We start from the raw sequence: 18853 nt of genomic DNA, 5'->3' as shown, positions 1-18853 counted from the left end.
GCAGCACCGCCGGGCCCTGGTGCAATACGTCATGACGTATAGCCTGGGCCAATGAGATGCAGAGGTGGGGAAGATCACCCTGATGGAGTGGTCTCAGATCAAGGACCTATGCACCCTTCTGCACAGTTTCGACATGGCGACGAATATGTTTAGCGCTGACCATGCCATTATCAGCATGACAATTCCAGTCGTTTACATGCTGGAGCACACGCTAAACACTATTCGGACTCTGGGGGTGGGACAACAGGAAGGGGAGGAACTACAGGAGGATTCATATGTGCAAGAGACAACAACATCACCAAGGTCCAGACGTTCATCATCACCAAGGCGGCAGGCATGGGACCATGGGGGACAGGGATCAACAAGGGCGCATGGTAGCAGGCGAAATGTTGAGGAAGGTGCAGGAGAACATGAAGAAATGGAGGACGAACTGTCCATGGACATGGAAGACTCAGCGGATGAGGGAGACCTTGGTCAAATTAAGAGGTTGGGGGGAGATGTCAGAGGAAGAAAGAACGGTTAGCACCTCTATGCCACAAACACAGCGTGGACTTGGTCCGCATGGCTGCGCAAGACACATGAGCGCCTTCTTGCTGCACTACCTACAACATGACCCTCGGATTGTCAAAATTAGAAGTGATGATGACTACTGGCTTGCCACACTATTAGATCCCCGCTACAAGTCCAAATTTTGTGGCATAATTCCAGCCATAGAAAGGGACGCACGTATGCAGGAGTATCAGGAAAAGCTGTTACTCGATCTTAGCTCGGCTTTTCCACCAAACAACCGTGCAGGTGCAGGGAGTGATTCTCCCAGTTGTAACTCGACAAACATGGGACGGTCTCGTCATCAACAGTCTACCCGTACCAGCAGCACCGTATCTGGTGCTGGTAAGAGCAATTTTATTGAATCTTTTCATAATTTTTTTAGACCGTCCTTTGCAAGGCCACCAGAGACAACAAGTCTGACACATAGTCAACGGCTGGAGAGGATGATACAGGAGTATCTCCAAATGAACATTGATGCCTTGACTTTGCAAATGGAGCCTTGCTCAGTTTGGGCTTCAAATCTTGAAAAAAGGCCAGAGCTCTCCACTTACGCCTTGGAGATTTTGTCGTGTCCAGCTGCCAGCGTTGTCTCTGAACGTGTCTCCAGTGCTGCTGGGTGTGTGCTGACAGATAAGCGCACGCGTCTGTCCAGTGACAATGTGGACAGACTGACATTCATCAAAATGAACAAGTCATGGATCCAGAAGGAATTTACTACCCCTGTGTCATCCTGGGGAGAGTAAATGCTTGTGGATTTGGAATGTTCTTGATGCAAATCTAGCTGTGAAGTGTACAACTGGGGCACAAGTGCTGCCACTGAGAGGGTGGGTGTCTGTGTGGCCCAATTTTTGGAAAAAAGGGAGACTCCGCTTGGAGTAACCCTTGCTTGCTGTGTTTTTAAAAAGGAGCCAAGATGAACAAGTCATGGTTCAGCAAAGACTTTGCTACCTACCCCGGTGTCATCTTGGGGAGAGTAAATGCTTGTGTATTTTGAATGTGCTTGATGCAAATCTAGCTGTGAAGTGTACAACTGGGGCACAAGTGCTGCCACTGAAGTGGTGTCTGTGTGGCCCAATTTTTGGAAAAAAGGGAGACTCTGCTTGGAGTCCCCTTGCAGTGTTATACATGATTTTAGAAGGGAATGCCATGCCTATATCTGTGTCTCGTCCTCTTTTTCCTCGTTACGCTGTTTTGTTTTCGCATGAGAATTTGTTCTTGTCACTTTCCCATGTGTTTGTGTTGTGTTGTGCGTTGTTTGTCACCTTTTGGACACCTTTGAGGGTGTTTTCTAGGTGTTTTTGTGTGTTTGTGATTGCCTCACATTGTTTCCTATGCGGTTCGAGTGGTTCGCCGAACCGGTTTGCCGAATCGAACTCAAACGAGACCTCCATTTGGCGAACCGAACTCGAGCCGAACCACGACCGGTTCGCTCATCTCTAGTCACGGGCAAATCGCTGCCCGTTGCGCACAACATCGCTAACACCCGTCACACATACTTACCTGCCCGGATTCACTAAAGGAATCCGCACAGTCGCATTTACAATATTGCACAGACACCTCATGTGACTCAGGGAACGTCATAGACTATGATATGAGGGGAAAGTTTTAACCCCGCGCTTTACAGTTACTCTCCAAAAAAGACCACTTACTTACTGTTTGGGTGTGTGAGGTAATATACTTGCTGTTTTGACAGTTAGCCTGGATATTTATCAGGTGGCCTATAGCAACCAATCACAACTCTGCCTCTATTTTGCTACAGTTCATTAATAGCAGCTCTGATTGGTTATTATGGGCAACGAAGGACATTCTTAAGGGTACCTTACACGCTGCGATATTGGTACCGATATCGCTAGCGAGCGTACCCGCCCCCGTCGTTTGTGCAACACGGGCAAATCGCTGCCCGTGGCACACAACATCGCCAACACCCGTCACACGGACTTACCTGCCTAGCGACGTTGCTGTGGCCGGCGAACCGCCTGCTTTCTAAAAGGGCGGTTCGTTCGGCGTCAAAGTGACGTCACTAAGTGGCTGCCCAATAGAAGCGGAGGGGCGGAGATGAGCGGGCCGAACATCCCGAACTCCTCCTTCCTCCTTACTTCCTTCCTCATTGTGGGTGGCCGCAGGTACGCTGATGTTCCTCGTTCCTGCGGTGTCACACATAGCGATGTGTGCTGCCGCAGGAGCGACAAACAACCTGCGTCCTGCAACAGCAACGATATTTGGGAAAGGAACGACGTGTCAACGATCAACGATTAGGTAAGTAATTTTGATCGTTAACAGTCGTTCCTGCGTTTCACACGCAACGATGTCGCTAATGAGGCCGGATGTGACCCCAACGACATCTCGTTACCGATGTCGTTGCGTGTAAAGCCCACTTTAGATCTAAACCAATTTCTAGACATAACCTTAGACTGATCCCTAACCCTAGCCGCAGCTTTATCCCCATCTTTAGCCTTAGTCCTACCCTTAGATCTAAACCAATTTCTAGCCATAAGCTTAGACTGATCCCTAACCCTAGCCGTAGCTTTATCCCCATCTCTAGCCATAGTTCTATCCTTCGCTCTAAACCAATTTCTAGCCATAACCTTAAACCGATCCCTAGCCCTAACCCTAACTTTATGCTTATCTCTAGCCATAGTCCTACCCTTAGCACTAAACCAATTTCTAGCCATAACCTTAAACCGATCCCTAGCCCTAACCCTAGCCCTAACGTTATCCTTACCTCTAGCCCTAGTCCTACCCTTAGCTCTTAACCAATTCCTAGCCATAACTTTAAACCGATCCCTAGCCCTAACCCTAGCCCTAACGTTATCCTTATCTCTAGCCCTAGTCCTACCCTTATCTCTTAACCAATTCCTAGCCATAACTTTAAACCGATCCCTAGCCCTAACCCTAACCCTAACTTTATCCCCATCTATAGCCCTAGTCGTACCCTTAGCTCTAAACCAATTTCTAGCCATAACATTAAACCTATCCCTAGCTCTAACCCTCGCCCTACCTCTAACCTTAACTTTATCCCCATCTCTTACCTTAGTCCTAACCATAGAACACAACACATGGGAAAGAGTGGACACAACTACACCAAACATGTACTGGAAAATCCAGAATAATGGAATGAAGCAAGAGGAGCACTTAAAACTGGGGAAGATCAAAGGGGTGATCCACCCATGAACAGTTTAGCACATCACCACTGAAACCTCATGGAATAATACAGATGCAGGCGCACCCACACTTCCTCTCTCATTATTTACTCATCTGGTATTGTATTGGCTCTCTCTGATCTGTACCATATTTATGTTAGTCCTACATTTGGTGACTATGTATTGCTGTATACTGTTCTCTGGTACTGTTATTTTTGAGCCTATGTGATTTATTCCATCTGTATTATTCCATGAGGTTTCAGTGGTGATGTGCTAAACTGTTCATGGGTGGATCACCCCTTTGATCTTCCCCAGTTTTAAGTGTTCTTAATAATATTTCTCTGTGTTATTAATAAACTTTTTCACACTTTTTGCATGCAACAAGAGACTCCTCTTGCTTCATTCCATTATTCTGGATTTTCCAGTACATGTTGGGTGTAGTTGTACCCACTCTTTCCCATGTGTTGTGTTCTATGTTCTATTTATGGGTTGGAGCACACTTCCATAATCTATTTATTCAAGGTGGTGCCGTCCCCATTTGTTTCTTAGTCCTAACCATAACGTTAGCTCTATTTATAATTGTATCCCTAGCCTTAACTCTAGCTTTAAGTCTTTACTTTTTCCACTTTTCCTAATCCAACTTGACTTAGAGCCAGGTAAAGCCAGACTTTAGCTTTTAGTGTTGAATGAGGGCATGCACTGAGCTTTGTAATCTTGGATTCTGCCTATGCCGAGTGCAGCAGCCAATGACATACTCAACTTATCTTCTGCCATATGCATAAGTAGGGCTGGAACAGGCACCCACCTTGATGAAGCAACGCTTGCATGTGCCAATCATTTGACAGTAGGAGCAAAATTATGGGGGTGGGTGAAATGTTGCAGGCCTTTTGACTCTGTTGCTCAGGCAACTGACCCAATGACTCCCCACAAGTTATAATTTTTTTTATTTAGGAAACGCAGCATCGTCCTCACCCTTCGATAACCTGTTGTTCCCTCTTTTATAAGATCATGAAAATGTTTTCAGATTTTTTAAATTTTGTATGAAACATTAAATACTAGAAGGAGAAGCGGGGATAGGAGGGAGACGAAGGTGCAAATCTCTCTCTATGTGTCATGGTACAATGATGGAAGGAAGTGATGGAGAGACGAGAGGGATAGACCCACTGTTCCCAGAACCAAGTTTGTCTTGCGATGGGCATGACTAAAGGGTGCTTTACACGCTGCGACATCGCTAACGATATGTCGTCGGGGTCTCGTCTTTAGTGATGCACATCCGGCACCGTTATTGACATCGCAGCGTGTGACACTAATGAGTGACAATCGAGCGCAAAAATGTGAAAAATCGTTGCTCGTTGACACGTCGTTCATTTCCTTCATATCGTTGCTGCTGCAGGTACGATGTTGTTCTTCATTCCTGCGGCAGCACACATCGCTACATGTGACACCGCAGGAACGAGGAACCTCACCTTACCTGCGTCCACCGGCAATGAGGAAGGAAAAAGGTGGGCGGCATTTTCCAGCCACTCATCTCCGCCCCTCCTCTGCTATTGGACGGCTACCGTGTGACGTCGCTGTGACGCTGCACGAACCGCCCCCTTAGAAAGGAGGCTGATCGCTGGCCAGAGCGATGTCGCAGGGAAGGTAAGTCCGTGTGACGGGTGTTAGCGACGTTGTGCGCCACGGGCAGCAATTTGCCAGTAACGCACAACCGACGGGGGCGGGTACGCTCGCTAGCGATATCGGTACCGATATCGCAGCGTGTAAAATACCCTTAAGTCCCTACCCAGTCTTCACAAAAGTCTCTGATGGTGAGGATGGACTTGTCTGATGATAGGCACCAGGTACCACTCCAGGGCAGATCCTGGTTGTCATGCTCCACCAATGTCAGCACAAAGCGAGATGGTGGAAGGGATGCAGTGCGACTAGGGATATAAAGGGAGGGGCAGCCCCTGACAGTTGCCCTAAGTAGCCCTAAGCAACCTGACGTCCCTAGATGGGTGTCACGGTGGGTACGGGGAAGAACCAATTGAACGGTGAAAGAGAAGGGAAGGGAAACCCTGCATCTAAGGAATGGGAAGATGGTGACCCCGACCAAACCTACCGCTGGCCCCTGGAGTCCCTCACCACCCTAGTTGGGTTCTCCCTCTATACGCAGAGCCGGATGCCTGATCCTAGATATGAAACGGGTGGGATAAGCTCTTTGTCAACCCCACTAAACACTAAAGAGGACACAGGAAGCACACACAAACAACTTATCGCCAGATGCCTCAGGAAGAAGTTTTGAAAGAGCAGGTATGATCCTACAGATGAGTGCAAGCCACCTGCTTGTATCCAGAACTTGTGAAGGAACTGAATATCACCAGCACAAGCCCAGGCAAAATGAATGATTTAAACTCAAGAGGCAATATAGATGATTAGCAGCTGAAGGGAAGAGGAGCTCTGCAGGGCCCTAAAGGAGAAAGGATGAAAACCCAGCAGAAGGAGATATCTAGTACACTGAGTACTAACAGAAGGAATAATAGAAAGTCAGGGAGCATTCTGCACAGCCAAATGCTGTGACTTTCTATTGCAGGACTCTCTGTCTCTCGTGACACACCCGTGACAATGGGTTCTTACACCCCGTGTGCCTCATTCCTATCCCTGTCTTTCCCTGAAAACAGCCTTGTCTATTGCGCTTGGCAGCTGCAACGCTAGTCCTGCTCTAGGTTAAAAAGATACAAAGGGAATTAGACAGATGGAGAAAAAGAAATCGTAATTGTACAAGGCTCACCAAACTACAGGAAGGAGTAAAGGGGAATGGCCCTGTGAGGCAAACTGATATAGGATTAAAGGAAGGGAAAACCCCACACAACGTCCAAGCAGCAATCTCCAGCTACGGCTCCCAAAACTGCAAGGTCCTTAGCTCAAACGTTCCGTCTAGAGGCTAGCTAAGGGCTGTTTCACACATCCGTCTTTTCGCCATTTTGGCTGATCTGGCGAACTCCAGTGCAGTGTGATACAATACAATGGCAGTGCGGCAACTTACAGGTTACATGCTCCGGTCACATGACAGCATGTGACTGTAGCCTGTTGCGCTGCCATTGTACTGTATCACAATGTACTGGAGTGTGCCGGATCCGCCAATCCGGTGAAAAGCCGGATGTGTGAAACGGCCCTAAGCAGAGCGATCACTGGCAACTCCCTGAGCTGAGAAGGGAGTATTTAGAGCAGAGGTAAATGGTGGACTCAGAACAGCTGAGACCTGGCTTTTCATCCTGAATTAGGAGAACTACTTAACCCTTGCAACACCGGACTCAGGGGAATCTGAACAGCCAGCAGTATTAATCTGTTCACGTTTTCGTGTAGCCCTGTGTTGCCCTCTCCTGACACTACAAATAGAGGGGACCACTCTCCAACAGAGTACCATCGTGACACTATGTGTATTAGACTACATGTCATATGAGTAGAAAATATATTAATATTCCTACAGCTGTCTAAGGAGAGATTGGAGTCGGAAAAAACGACTTGCTCCAAGAGGGCCCCAAATAAAAGCGATAGCAGGAAATACTGTAGATTCCATTAAAGCAAACCTTCAGCTGTGAGAAGTATCAGATCTATGCAGTTTAGTCCCTTGTTACAAACAAGAATATTTCAATCCACTGACAGCAAAGAGAGAACTATAAGAAGTAAGTAAATAAAAAAAAATACTATGTGTAGAACTCCTAATTATGCAATGGGTAAACTTTTACTTATATGAAAATGGGAAATCCCTTTAATACCGTAGATAAGAGGTGTTATAAGTCTCATAAGAAGGTTTCCTGGTATTCAGGAACTATATCAAATGCTAATACAAGTGTTAACCACAAAACCAGCAAGAAACTTCCGTGAGTTGCTCATAACTGATAAACCTCCTTAAGTAACTTTTCTGAGAAAGTAATGCAGAATCTCTGGCCACATAACGTGGCCATAGGCTTCCTACAGTCCGATTAGAATGGTAAACTAAGAACCTCACGTTACGTTTTGTACATTTTTGCTTGGCCACAAGAGATCAACGAATACGTTTGGATGTGCAGCCCATATCTTTATATATAGCTTTATATATATATATATATATATATATATATATATATATATATATATATATATATATATATACAGTGCTGGCCAAAAGTATTGGCACCCCTGCAATTCTGTCAGAGAATACTCAATTTCTTCTTGAAAATGATTGCAATCACAAATTCTTTGGTTTTATTATCTTCATTTATTTTGCTTGCAATGAAAAAACACAAAAGAGAATGAAACAAAAATCAAATCATTGATCATTTCACACAAATCTCCAAAAATGGGCCAGACAAAAGTATTGGCACCCTTAGCCTAATACTTGGTTGCACAACCTTTAGCCAAAATAACTGTGAACAACCGCTTCCGGTAACCATCAATGAGTTTCTTACAATGCTCTGCTGGAATTTTAGACCATTCTTCTTTGGCAAACTACTCCAGGTCCCTGAGATTTGAAGGGTGCCTTCTCCAAACTGCCATTGTGAGATCTCTCCACAGGTGTTCTATGGGGTTCAGGTCTGGACTCATTGCTGGCCACTTTAGTAATTTCCAGTGCTTTCTATCAAACCATTTTCTACTGCTTTTTGAAGTGTGTTTTGGGTCATTGTCCTGCTGGAAGACCCATGACCTCTGAGGAAGACCCAGCTTTCTCACACTGGGCCCTACATTATGCTGCAAAATTTGTTGGTAGTCTTCAGACTTCATAATGCCATGCACACGGTCAAGCAGTCCAGTGCCAGCGGCAGCAAAGCAACCCCAAAACATCAGGGAACCTCCGCCATGTTTGACTGTAGGGACCGTGTTCTTTTCTTTGAATGCCTCTTTTTTTTCCTCTGTAAACTCTGTTGATGGCTTTTCCTAAAAAGCTCTACTTTTGTCTCATCTGACCAGAGAACATTCTTCCAAAACGTTTTAGGCTTTCTCAGGTAAGTTTTGGCAAACTCCAGCCTGGCTTTTTTATGTCTCGGGGTAAGAAGTGGGGTCTTCCTGGGTATCCTACCATACAGTCCCTTTTCATTCAGACGCCAACGGATAGTACGGGTTGACACTGTTGTACCCTCGGACTGCAGGGCAGCTTCAACTTGTTTGGATGTTAGTCGAGGTTCTTTATCCACCATCCGCACAATCTTGCGTTGAAATCTCTCGTCAATTTTTCTTTTCCTTCCACATCTAGGGAGGTTAGCCACAGTGCCATGGGCTTTACACTTCTTGATGACACTGCGCACCGTAGACACAGGAACTTTCAGGTCTTTGGAGATGGACTTGTAGCCTTGAGATTGCTCATGCTTCCCCACAATTTGGATTCTCAAGTCCTCAGACAGTTCTTTGGTCTTCTTTCTTTTCTCCATGCTCAATGTGGTACACACAAGGATACAGGACAGAGGTTGAGTCAACTTTAATCCATGTCACCTGGCTGCAAGTGTGATTTAGTTATTGCCAACACCTGTTAGGTGCCACAGGTAAGTTACAGGTGCTGTTAATTACACAAATTAGAGAAGCATCACATGATTTTTCAAACAGTGCCAATACTTTTGTCCACCCCCTTTTTTATGTTTGGTGTGGAATTATATCCAATTTGGCTTTATGACAATTTTTTTTTTTTCATTGAAGACAAATTAAATGAAGATAATACCAAAGAATTTGTGATTGTAATCATTTTCAAGAAGAAACTGAGTATTATCTGACAGAATTGCAGGGGTGCCAATACTTTTGGCCAGCACTGTATATATATATATATATATATATATATATATATATATATATATATATATATATATCTTTCTGATACAAAGCTCCAAATCCACAGCATAGACAGAGCTACATGATAAGTTTCTGTCTTTGGTCACCACTAGGGGGAGCTCTAGTAATAAATCAGTATTCAGAATGCTCACAAGCTCCCTCTAGTGAAGGCTGAAGATAACTAGATGTCATGCCCTCGGTCGTGGGGTTGGTCTCCCCTGGGCAGGGAGATCGATGTTTTCCCTGCATCCCCATTCCCGTCTCTATTGCTGGCTCCGTCTCTGCTGTGCAGAGTGTCACTCACCCTGTCCACTGTGCTGAGCATTCCTCCACCTCCTTCTCCTCCCGGAACCTGCGTCCTCTGAACATGTCCTCTGGGAGCATGCTTAGGTGGCATGCGCTGCACTCTGCTATGACTTAAAGGAGCAGTACACCTGTTCCTTGTTCTGTTGATTCTGACTGCAGTATTGCTTCCTGCTTATAAGGCACCTTTTCCCTATGGGAGGTGCCTGGGCAATGTGCTCATTCCTTTAGAACGTTGCTAGGGTTTAGGCCCTCACTGCAATGCTCTGTGCTCTATGACTGTGCTTTGTTCTGCTGTGCAAGATACTTATTTATTTGTCTCCACAGAATCTCCAGCAGCTGGTCCATCATTCCTGGCTTCACTTTATGCCCCGGATTCCATTACTGCCATCTTAACCCTTGAGACCATCTTGGAACATTCCAGATTCCTTTTATGGTTGGATCCACTTCACCAGGAATGTGCGACCATCACACATTCCTTCTACAGCTGGATCCATTTCTCCAGGATGGTGCAAAGCATTCCGGATTATCTCCTCTGACTGAGCCGGTATTCCATTGTCCAGTATGAACTGTTACGGACTAATTAAGTTGTCCCTTTGGCAAGTGGCTGTGGTGGGATAGTACTTGTATACTTGTATAGCGGTTTCCTTCTGGTTGATCCCCCGGCAGTGCTCAGCATCATGACCCTCTGGGGCCTTTCACTCTCTGCTTTGTTCTCCATCCTTTAAATAAACCATCTTCTGGTTCCTTTAAAGTTCTCTCCTGTCTCTTGCGGTATCGGGTAATCTACTGCCACCGGTCACTTGGTGGTCCAGCGAGTCCACAGAAACATCTCCACGCCGCTGCAGTGTGACACCGGAATTTTATCAAAGCACTTTTTGTCTATTCTGGGGATTTGGAGCTTAGTATTAAAATATATTTATAAATGATTAATGCTAACAAATAGTCAAGATCCACCCGAGTATAACACTATATTTGATTTCATCAATAGACAAAGGGTGTATAATCCACGTACCGTACACAGTGAGGACAAAGGTTATTTGACTCATTTCATGGTTTGTGAAGGTCACTTCTTCCGTGTAAACCCCGGTGTCCTCCATCCTCAGGTCATTGATACGTAACTTTGCCCCATTATTGGATAATTCCAGACGATCAGTAAACTGAGCATCATAAAGGGTGACTTTATCTGTATGATACATGGCCATCTTTCTGGTTTTCTCTTGGGTTTCGAATTTCCAGGTAACCTCTAGTACAGGACGTGATAGATTCAGAGGACAAAGCTCTACCGACTGATGGAGAAGACCGGCCACCGGCTGACCACCAGCTTCTCCTTCTGCAAAAGAAAAATAGTAATAATTGACTAATTAGTATAGGAAGAAGTTATCAGATTTTCTAATGTACAGGACTTTAGGATACGATTTGCCACTTAATCTGAGAGCAGCATAATGTAGGGATAGAGACACTGATTCTAGTGATGTGTCACTTACTATAGTTTTGATAAAATCATGGTTTTATCATCAGGACATTATCACTAGAGGACTTGTAAACCTACTTCCAGATAGTCCTCTATATTTATAAGCTCTGTATAACTCCCCCATCACTGATTGACTTCTTTCTATATACAATGTACATTGGCAGAAAGCTGCCAATCAGTGCTTGTGGGTGGAGTTATACTGAGCTCAGCATCCAGAGAACTGAGAAAAAACTGTGATTTTATCAAAAAGACAGCAAGAAGCTAGTAAGTTACACATTGCTGTAATCAGGGTCTCTGCCTCTACATCATGCTTCTCTCAGATGAGGTAGCAAAAACTTTGTGACATTTCTTTTAAGTGGAATGTGTCATTAGAAAACAACTGTTATGATTGTGGAGTAAACTCATCCAGGATAAATAAGTAAAACCCTAAAAATATTGCAACTAACTAAGGCGTTTCCTGTACAGATTAGAGTTTAAGGCCCCTTTGTCTCTAGTTCTTCCTGTGTGACTGGGATGGCCCTAACCTCAGACTGTATGGTGACAACTTGGACCTATGCTACCTGAAAGGCCATCGAGTGCTTCACGTTCCTCTTAAGGAACCGGAGGGCAGAGCAGAGTGCAATCTACCTACAGAAAGGAAGGCATGCTGAGATAGAAAAGGTTCCCAAAGTGAGTAACAACAACAAATCATGAAATCCAAAACAAAGGATAAGGTAAATACTGGTTAAGATAGGTGCAGGGTGAAAAGCATAAACAGCTGAGAGAGAACCCTTCTGGTCTTTCACTAACTGGCATAAAACAACAGCAGTATGGCCGCACGTCCAAATGTAAATGTAACCAGCAGGAAATACAATCAGGGGGAAGCAACACCCGAAAGTGACTGGACAGACAAACAAGTAAATGACCCTGTTTGGTTTTCACAACACCATGCCTCTTTGTGATTAAACAAGCAGGGAAATGTGTTTCCTCGCACAAATAAACAGCTGTGAGCCCCAGATACGTGTCTGTATACTGCCTTATCATAAGTGACACTTGCATCTTCCCTGGCCCAGGAGTATGATCAGACCATGATACTGTATAGTCAGACACGGCCATTACACAGTACACAGCAGGGACACATATATAAGATTATCTCAGCACAGGAATGTTTTTTTAAACACATACAATTGTGGAAATTATTATTACTATTGATTAAAATTGTAACGCTCACCGCCAGGGATGAGGTGGAGAGCCGATGGGTATAGTGGGCTCACTAGACCACACGGGGAACCTAGGCTTACCCTTTAGTGGAAGGGGCTTCACTAAGAGCCCGTCATGAGGCAGAACGCCAGGTGCCACTCTCAGGTCAGTTACCGGGACTGTAGTAGCTGAGTGGTACAGGGAGACAGCAGGACTGTGAGAACAGCAACTAAGAGCAGCACAATGGGCATATTCTGGATGAGGAACGGGCAGGACAGGTACCCTAGACAATGGACATCAGGGACCGGACATCAGGGACTGGACATCAGGCACAGGACATCAGGCAAAGGACAAATACTCAGGTACCCAAGGCTAGCAACCTAATGAGATGATCTGGCTCCTCCCATCAGGCAGGGGGAGGAGCCTTAAATAGCTGGTGCCACCAAGCAATAGGCTGGGGACACCTTAGCAAGGTGAACATGCTTCCTATAAAAAAGATACGAACTGTGCATCCACTCCCCCTAGGCTGTAGACCAGGAAACCCTGCACAACACGCGCAAGGCCTGGGGCACAGGCAGGAGCAGAAGCCGACACCCACGTGGGCATCAATAGAGGGGGCGAGCCGGGGACCACACTACACATGGATGGCAGGAAGAGGGGAGTGGAGGGACACTGCACAAGGACGCAGAGGAGCGCCGGCGTACTAGGGGAGCCAGCGCTACAAAAATATTCTTTATTTATGGCACAACTGTACCGCCCCCATGTCAGCACCCAGAGCTGCTCGGATCCGGACCTGGGGGTCGTGCAGCCACTCGAAATAAAAAAGGTGAGTATTTACAGGGGACTGTATGTTTAAAGTTCGTGACGCCACCCACGGTGTGTGGTAAGGTGGAGTACCACTGTTGCCATTGGGAGCACCCGGTGGCGATGGAATGGCAGCCAGGTGTTTAACCCCTCCATGGGTAGGGGGGATGCCCCGGGGCTCGGTGATATTGGTGGGGATATACCGTTGGGGAGGTAGGGGTCACTGCTTACTCAGTCCAATAACGCTGACACCGACAACTTGTAAACCAAAGTTCTGAGCAAAAAAGAATTCTCTTGATTTAAAAAAAATAAAAACAAAATAATATAAGTTCATCAATTAAATTTCATAACGTGGAAGAGGAACCTTTCATCCCAATTAGACGCGTGACCCTAGAGGCAACAGTGCCTGTTGATCCTCTAGAGTCACATATTTGGCTGGGTGAGGGGAAAGCAAAACCTTAGGAGAAATAATATTTGTGGACTTGTTACAGTCACATTGAGTGATTCATCTACATCATCTCATGATCATGAGACTCACATGTGATGGGCCTGATCACCATAACCAAGATCGGAATATAAAAAAAAGGGGGAAAACAAACTAAGATCAAGTTTAATATTAGAGAAAAAAATATATAATCTAATATATAAAGCTGAGTGTAAAGGGTACTTTACACGCTGCGACATCGCTAGCGATCTCGTTAGCGATGTGAAAGTCTAGATGGCAAGTGCAGTCTTTCAAGATCGCTCACGCGTAAAATGACCTATGTGCGACCTCGAAAGATCGTACTTGCGATCTAGAATTTCACATCGCTAACGAGATCGCTAGCGATGTCGCAGCGTGTAAAGTACCCTTAAGTGTGCGTGTGTGTGTGTGTACAGTATGTTCGCTAAAGGAATCCGCACCGTCGCATTTACAATCACAAAATTTTGCACAGACGCCTCAAGAGACTCAGGGAAAGTCATAGACTATGTTTTGACAGGACAGTTTAACCTCGCGCTTTACAGTCACTCTCCAAAAAACCTGCCTTCAGTAAAGTCAATGGAGCTGCGAGCTACAGATTTTTAATAGCAGCTGTGAGTGGTATCGGAACGAAAGACATTCACAGTATAAGAAGCTTATGTGTGAGGTAATAAGATGTCAGTGGGGAGATGGATAGAGAGAGATAGAAAGATACAGAGAGAGAGAGAGAGAGAGACAGACAGAGGTAGACAGACAGGGAAAGAGACAGGGAGGGAAAGAGACAGACAGAGAAAGAGACAGGGAAAGAGAGAGACAGGGAAAAAACAGAGACAAGGAAAAAGAAAGGGAAAGAGACAGAGAGAAAAAAAGAGACAGGGAAAGAGAAAGACGGAGAAAGAGACAGACACACAGAGACAGACACAGAAACAGACAGAGAGAGACAGACAGAAAGACAGACAGAAACAGAGAGAGACAGACAGACAGACAAAGACAGACAGACAGAGAGACAGTTACTATCCTGAGCAACGCCCGGGTACTACAGCTAATTATATATATATATATATATATATATATATATATATATATATATATATATATATATATATATATATATATATATACAGTGCCTACAAGTAGTATTCAACCCCCTGCAGATTTAGCAGGTTTACACATTCGGAATTAACTTGGCATTGTGACATTTGGACTGTAGATCAGCCTGGAAGTGTGAAATGCACTGCAGCAAAAAAGAATGTTATTTCTTTTTTTTTTTTTTTTTAAATTGTGAAAAGTTTATTCAGAGGGTCATTTATTATTCAACCCCTCAAACCACAAGAATTCTGTTTGGTTCCCCTAAAGTATTAAGAAGTATTTCAGGCACAAAGAACAATGAGCTTCACATGTTTGGATTAATTATCTCTTTTTCCAGCCTTTTCTGACTAATTAAGACCCTCTCCAAACTTGTGAACAGCACTCATACTTGGTCAACATGGGAAAGACAAAGGAGCATTCCAAGGCCATCAGAGACAAGATCGTGGAGGGTCACAAGGCTGGCAAGGGGTACAAAACCCTTTCCAAGGAGTTGGGCCTACCTGTCTCCACTGTTGGGAGAATCATCCGGAAGTGGAAGGCTTATGGAACTACTGTTAGCCTTCCACGGCCTGGACAGCCTTTGAAAGTTTCCACCCGTGCCGAGGCCAGACTTGTCCCAAGAGTCAAGGCTAACCCAAGGACAACAAGGAAGGAGCTCCGGGAAGATCTCATGGCAGTGGGGACATTGGTTTCAGTCAATACCATAAGTAACGTACTCCACCGCAAAGGTCTCCGTTCCAGACGAGCCCGTAAGGTACCTTTACTTTCAAAGCGTCATGTCAAGGCTCGTCTACAGTTTGCTCATGATCACTTGGAGGACTCTGAGACAGACTGGTTCAAGGTTCTCTGGTCTGATGAGACCAAGATCGAGATCTTTGGTGCCAACCACACATGTGACGTTTGGAGACTGGATGGCACTGCATACGACCCCAAGAATACCATCCCTACAGTCAAGCATGGTGGTGGCAGCATCATGCTGTGGGGCTGTTTCTCAGCCAAGGGGCCTGGCCATCTGGTCCGCATCCATGGGAAGATGGATAGCACGGCCTACCTGGAGATTTTGGCCAAGAACCTCCGCTCCTCCATCAAGGATCTTAAGATGGGTCGTCATTTCATCTTCCAACAAGACAAAGACCCAAAGCACACAGCCAAGAAAACCAAGGCCTGGTTCAAGAGGGAAAAAATCAAGGTGTTGCAGTGGCCTAGCCAGTCTCCTGACCTTAACCCAATTGAAAACTTGTGGAAGGAGCTCAAGATTAAAGTCCACATGAGACACCCAAAGAACCTAGATAACTTGGAGAAGATCTGCATGGAGGAGTGGGCCAAGATAACTCCAGAGACCTGTGCCGGCCTGATCAGGTCTTATAAAAGACGATTATTAGCTGTAATTGCAAACAAGGGTTATTCCACAAAATATTAAACCTAGGGGTTGAATAATAATTGACCCACACTTTTATGTTGAAAATGTATTAAAATTTAACTGAGCAACATAACTTGTTGGTTTGTAAGATTTATGCATCTGTTAATAAATCCTGCTCTTGTTTGAAGTTTGCAGGCTCTAACTTATTTGCATCTTATCAAACCTGCTAAATCTGCAGGGGGTTGAATACTACTTGTAGGCACTGTATATATATATATATATATATATATATATACCGTACATACAGTCATATGAGAACGTTTGGGCACCCCTATTAATGTTAACCTTTTTTCTTTATAACAATTTGGGTTTTTGCAGCAGCTATTTCAGTTTGATATATCTAATAACTGATGGACTGAGTAATATTTCTGGATTGAAATGAGGTTTATTGTACTATCAAAAAATGTGCAATCCGCATTTTATCAAAATTTGACCGGTGCAAAAGTATGGGCACCCTTATCAATTTCTTGATTTGAACACTCCTAACTACTTTTTACTGACTTATTAAAGCACTAAATTGGTTTTGTAACCTCATTGAGGTTTGAACCTCATAGGCAGGTGTATCCAATCATGAGAAAAGGTATTTAAGGTGGCCACTTGCAAGTTGTTCTCCTATTTGAATCTCCTATGAAGAGTGGCATCATGGGCTCCTCAAAACAACTCTCAAATTATCTGAAAACAAAGATTATTCAACATAGTTGTTCAGGGGAAGGTACAAAAAGTTGTCTCAGAGATTTAAACTGTCAGTTTCCACTGTGAGGAACATAGTAAGGAAATGGAAGAACACAGGTACAGTTCTTGTTAAGCCCAGAAGTGGCAGGCCAAGAAAAATATCAGAAAGGCAGAGAAGAAGAATGGTGAGAACAGTCAAGGACAATCCACAGACCACCTCCAAAGACCTGCAGCATCATCTTGCTGCAGATGGTGTCAATGTGCATCAGTCAACAATACAGCACACTTTGCACAAGGAGAAGCTGTATGGGAGAGTTATGTGAAAGAAGTCGTTTCTGCAAGCACGCCACTTACAGAGTCACCTGAGGTATGCAAAAGCATATTTGGACAAGCCAGTTACATTTTGGAAGAAGGTCCTGTGGACTGATGAAACAAAGATTGAGTTGTTTGGTCATACAAAAAGGCGTTATGCATCGAGCCAAAAAACACGGCATTCCAAGAAAAGCACTTGCTACCCACAGTAAAATTTGGTGGAGGTTCCATCATGCTTTGGGCTGTGTGGCCAATGCCGGCACCGGGAATCTTGTTAAAGTTGAGGGTCACATGGATTCAACTCAGTATCAGCAGATTCTTGAGAATAATGTGCAAGAATCAGTGACGAAGTTGAAGTTAGGCAGGGGATGGATATTTCAGCAAGACAATGATCCAAAACACCGCTCCAAATCTACTCAGGCATTCATGCAGAGGAACAATTACAATGTTCTGGAATGGCCATCCCAGTCCCCAGACCTGAATATCATTGAACATCTGTGGGATGATTTGAAGCAGCTGTCCATGCTCGGCGACCATCAAACTTAACTGAACTGGAATTGTTTTGTAAACAGGAATGGTCAAATCTACCTTCATCCAGGAACTCATTAAAAGCTACAAGAAGCGACTAGAGGCTGTTATTTTTGCAAAAGGAGGATCTACAAAATATTAAATGTCACTTTTATGTTGAGGTGCCCATACTTTTGCACCGGTCAAATTTTGTTTAAATGCGGATTGCACATTTTCTGTTAGTACAATAAACCTCATTTCAATCCAGAAATATTACTGAGTCCATCATTTATTAGATATATGAAACTGAAATAGCTGTTGCAAAAACCCAAATTGTTGTAAAGAAAAAAGGTTAACATTAATAGGGGTGCCCAAACTTTTTCATATGACTGTATATACACATTTCTAAAATGAACTAGTTATAGCTTTGAAAGAGAGAGATTGACAATTGACCATAGAAGAAAGATGCCCGTTGGTCATGGTAGGCTGTATAACAATCAATCACCCTCATCGGGCTGCATTTAGGAGAATTATGGGGACAGTTTAATGATTCTGGACATTGTAAACAATGCGTTATCATTGTTGTTATGTCCTTATCACTGCACACCAAGTGGGAAATATTGATTCTTAACCGTCATAAATAGATGTATAATTACCAGCTGCTTAATGGGCTTTTAAAGGTTTCCAAATAACATATCTTTTCTATGATAGCAGTGGAAAAAGTGAATACACAATGTCTTGCGTCAATAGACAGGCTGTAGCTAAGCAGCTAACAATATTCATCATTATACTTCTAAAAATATCCCCCGCGCTATCTCTCTCCAGCTCTCTCTCTCTGTGTCTCTTTATGTGTCTCTGTCGCTCTGTGTGTGTTTCTTTCCCTGTCTCTCTTTCTATGGCTCTCTCTGTGTCTCTGTGTATGTGTGTGTGCATCTCTCTCTCTTTCTGTGTCTCTCTCTGCATCTGTCTCTGTGTATCTCTCTCTGTGTTTCTCTCTGTGTGTCTCTCTCTCTGTGTCTCTCGCTCTCCTCTCTTTTCTCTGAGTGTGTCTCTCTCTCTGGGTTTCTCTTTGTGTGTCTGTGTGTTTGTGTATGTCTCTCTGTCACTGTGTGTCTCTCTCTCTGTGTTTCTGTGTGTGTGTGTGTGTCTCTCTCTGTGTCTCTCGC

The 18853-nt window shown here is 44.4% G+C and overlaps 1 protein-coding gene across 2 annotated transcripts in view; it reads right to left on the bottom strand.

Moving 5' to 3' along the window:
- LOC142258636 (CD48 antigen-like) overlaps positions 1-18853 on the bottom strand; it is a 110945-nt gene that overhangs the window by 46623 nt on the left and 45469 nt on the right. For both annotated transcript variants that reach the window (XM_075331270.1, XM_075331271.1), the window contains one exon: positions 10786-11103. In XM_075331270.1, the coding sequence (XP_075187385.1) occupies positions 10786-11103 (318 nt within the window). The remainder of the gene's footprint in view (positions 1-10785; positions 11104-18853) is intronic.

Source organism: Anomaloglossus baeobatrachus, chromosome 12, assembly GCF_048569485.1.
Source record: "Anomaloglossus baeobatrachus isolate aAnoBae1 chromosome 12, aAnoBae1.hap1, whole genome shotgun sequence".
Classification (NCBI taxonomy): domain Eukaryota; kingdom Metazoa; phylum Chordata; class Amphibia; order Anura; family Aromobatidae; genus Anomaloglossus; species Anomaloglossus baeobatrachus.
The sequence above is the reverse complement of the archived record's forward strand: the minus strand, read 5'-3'. Positions and strand labels throughout refer to the sequence as shown.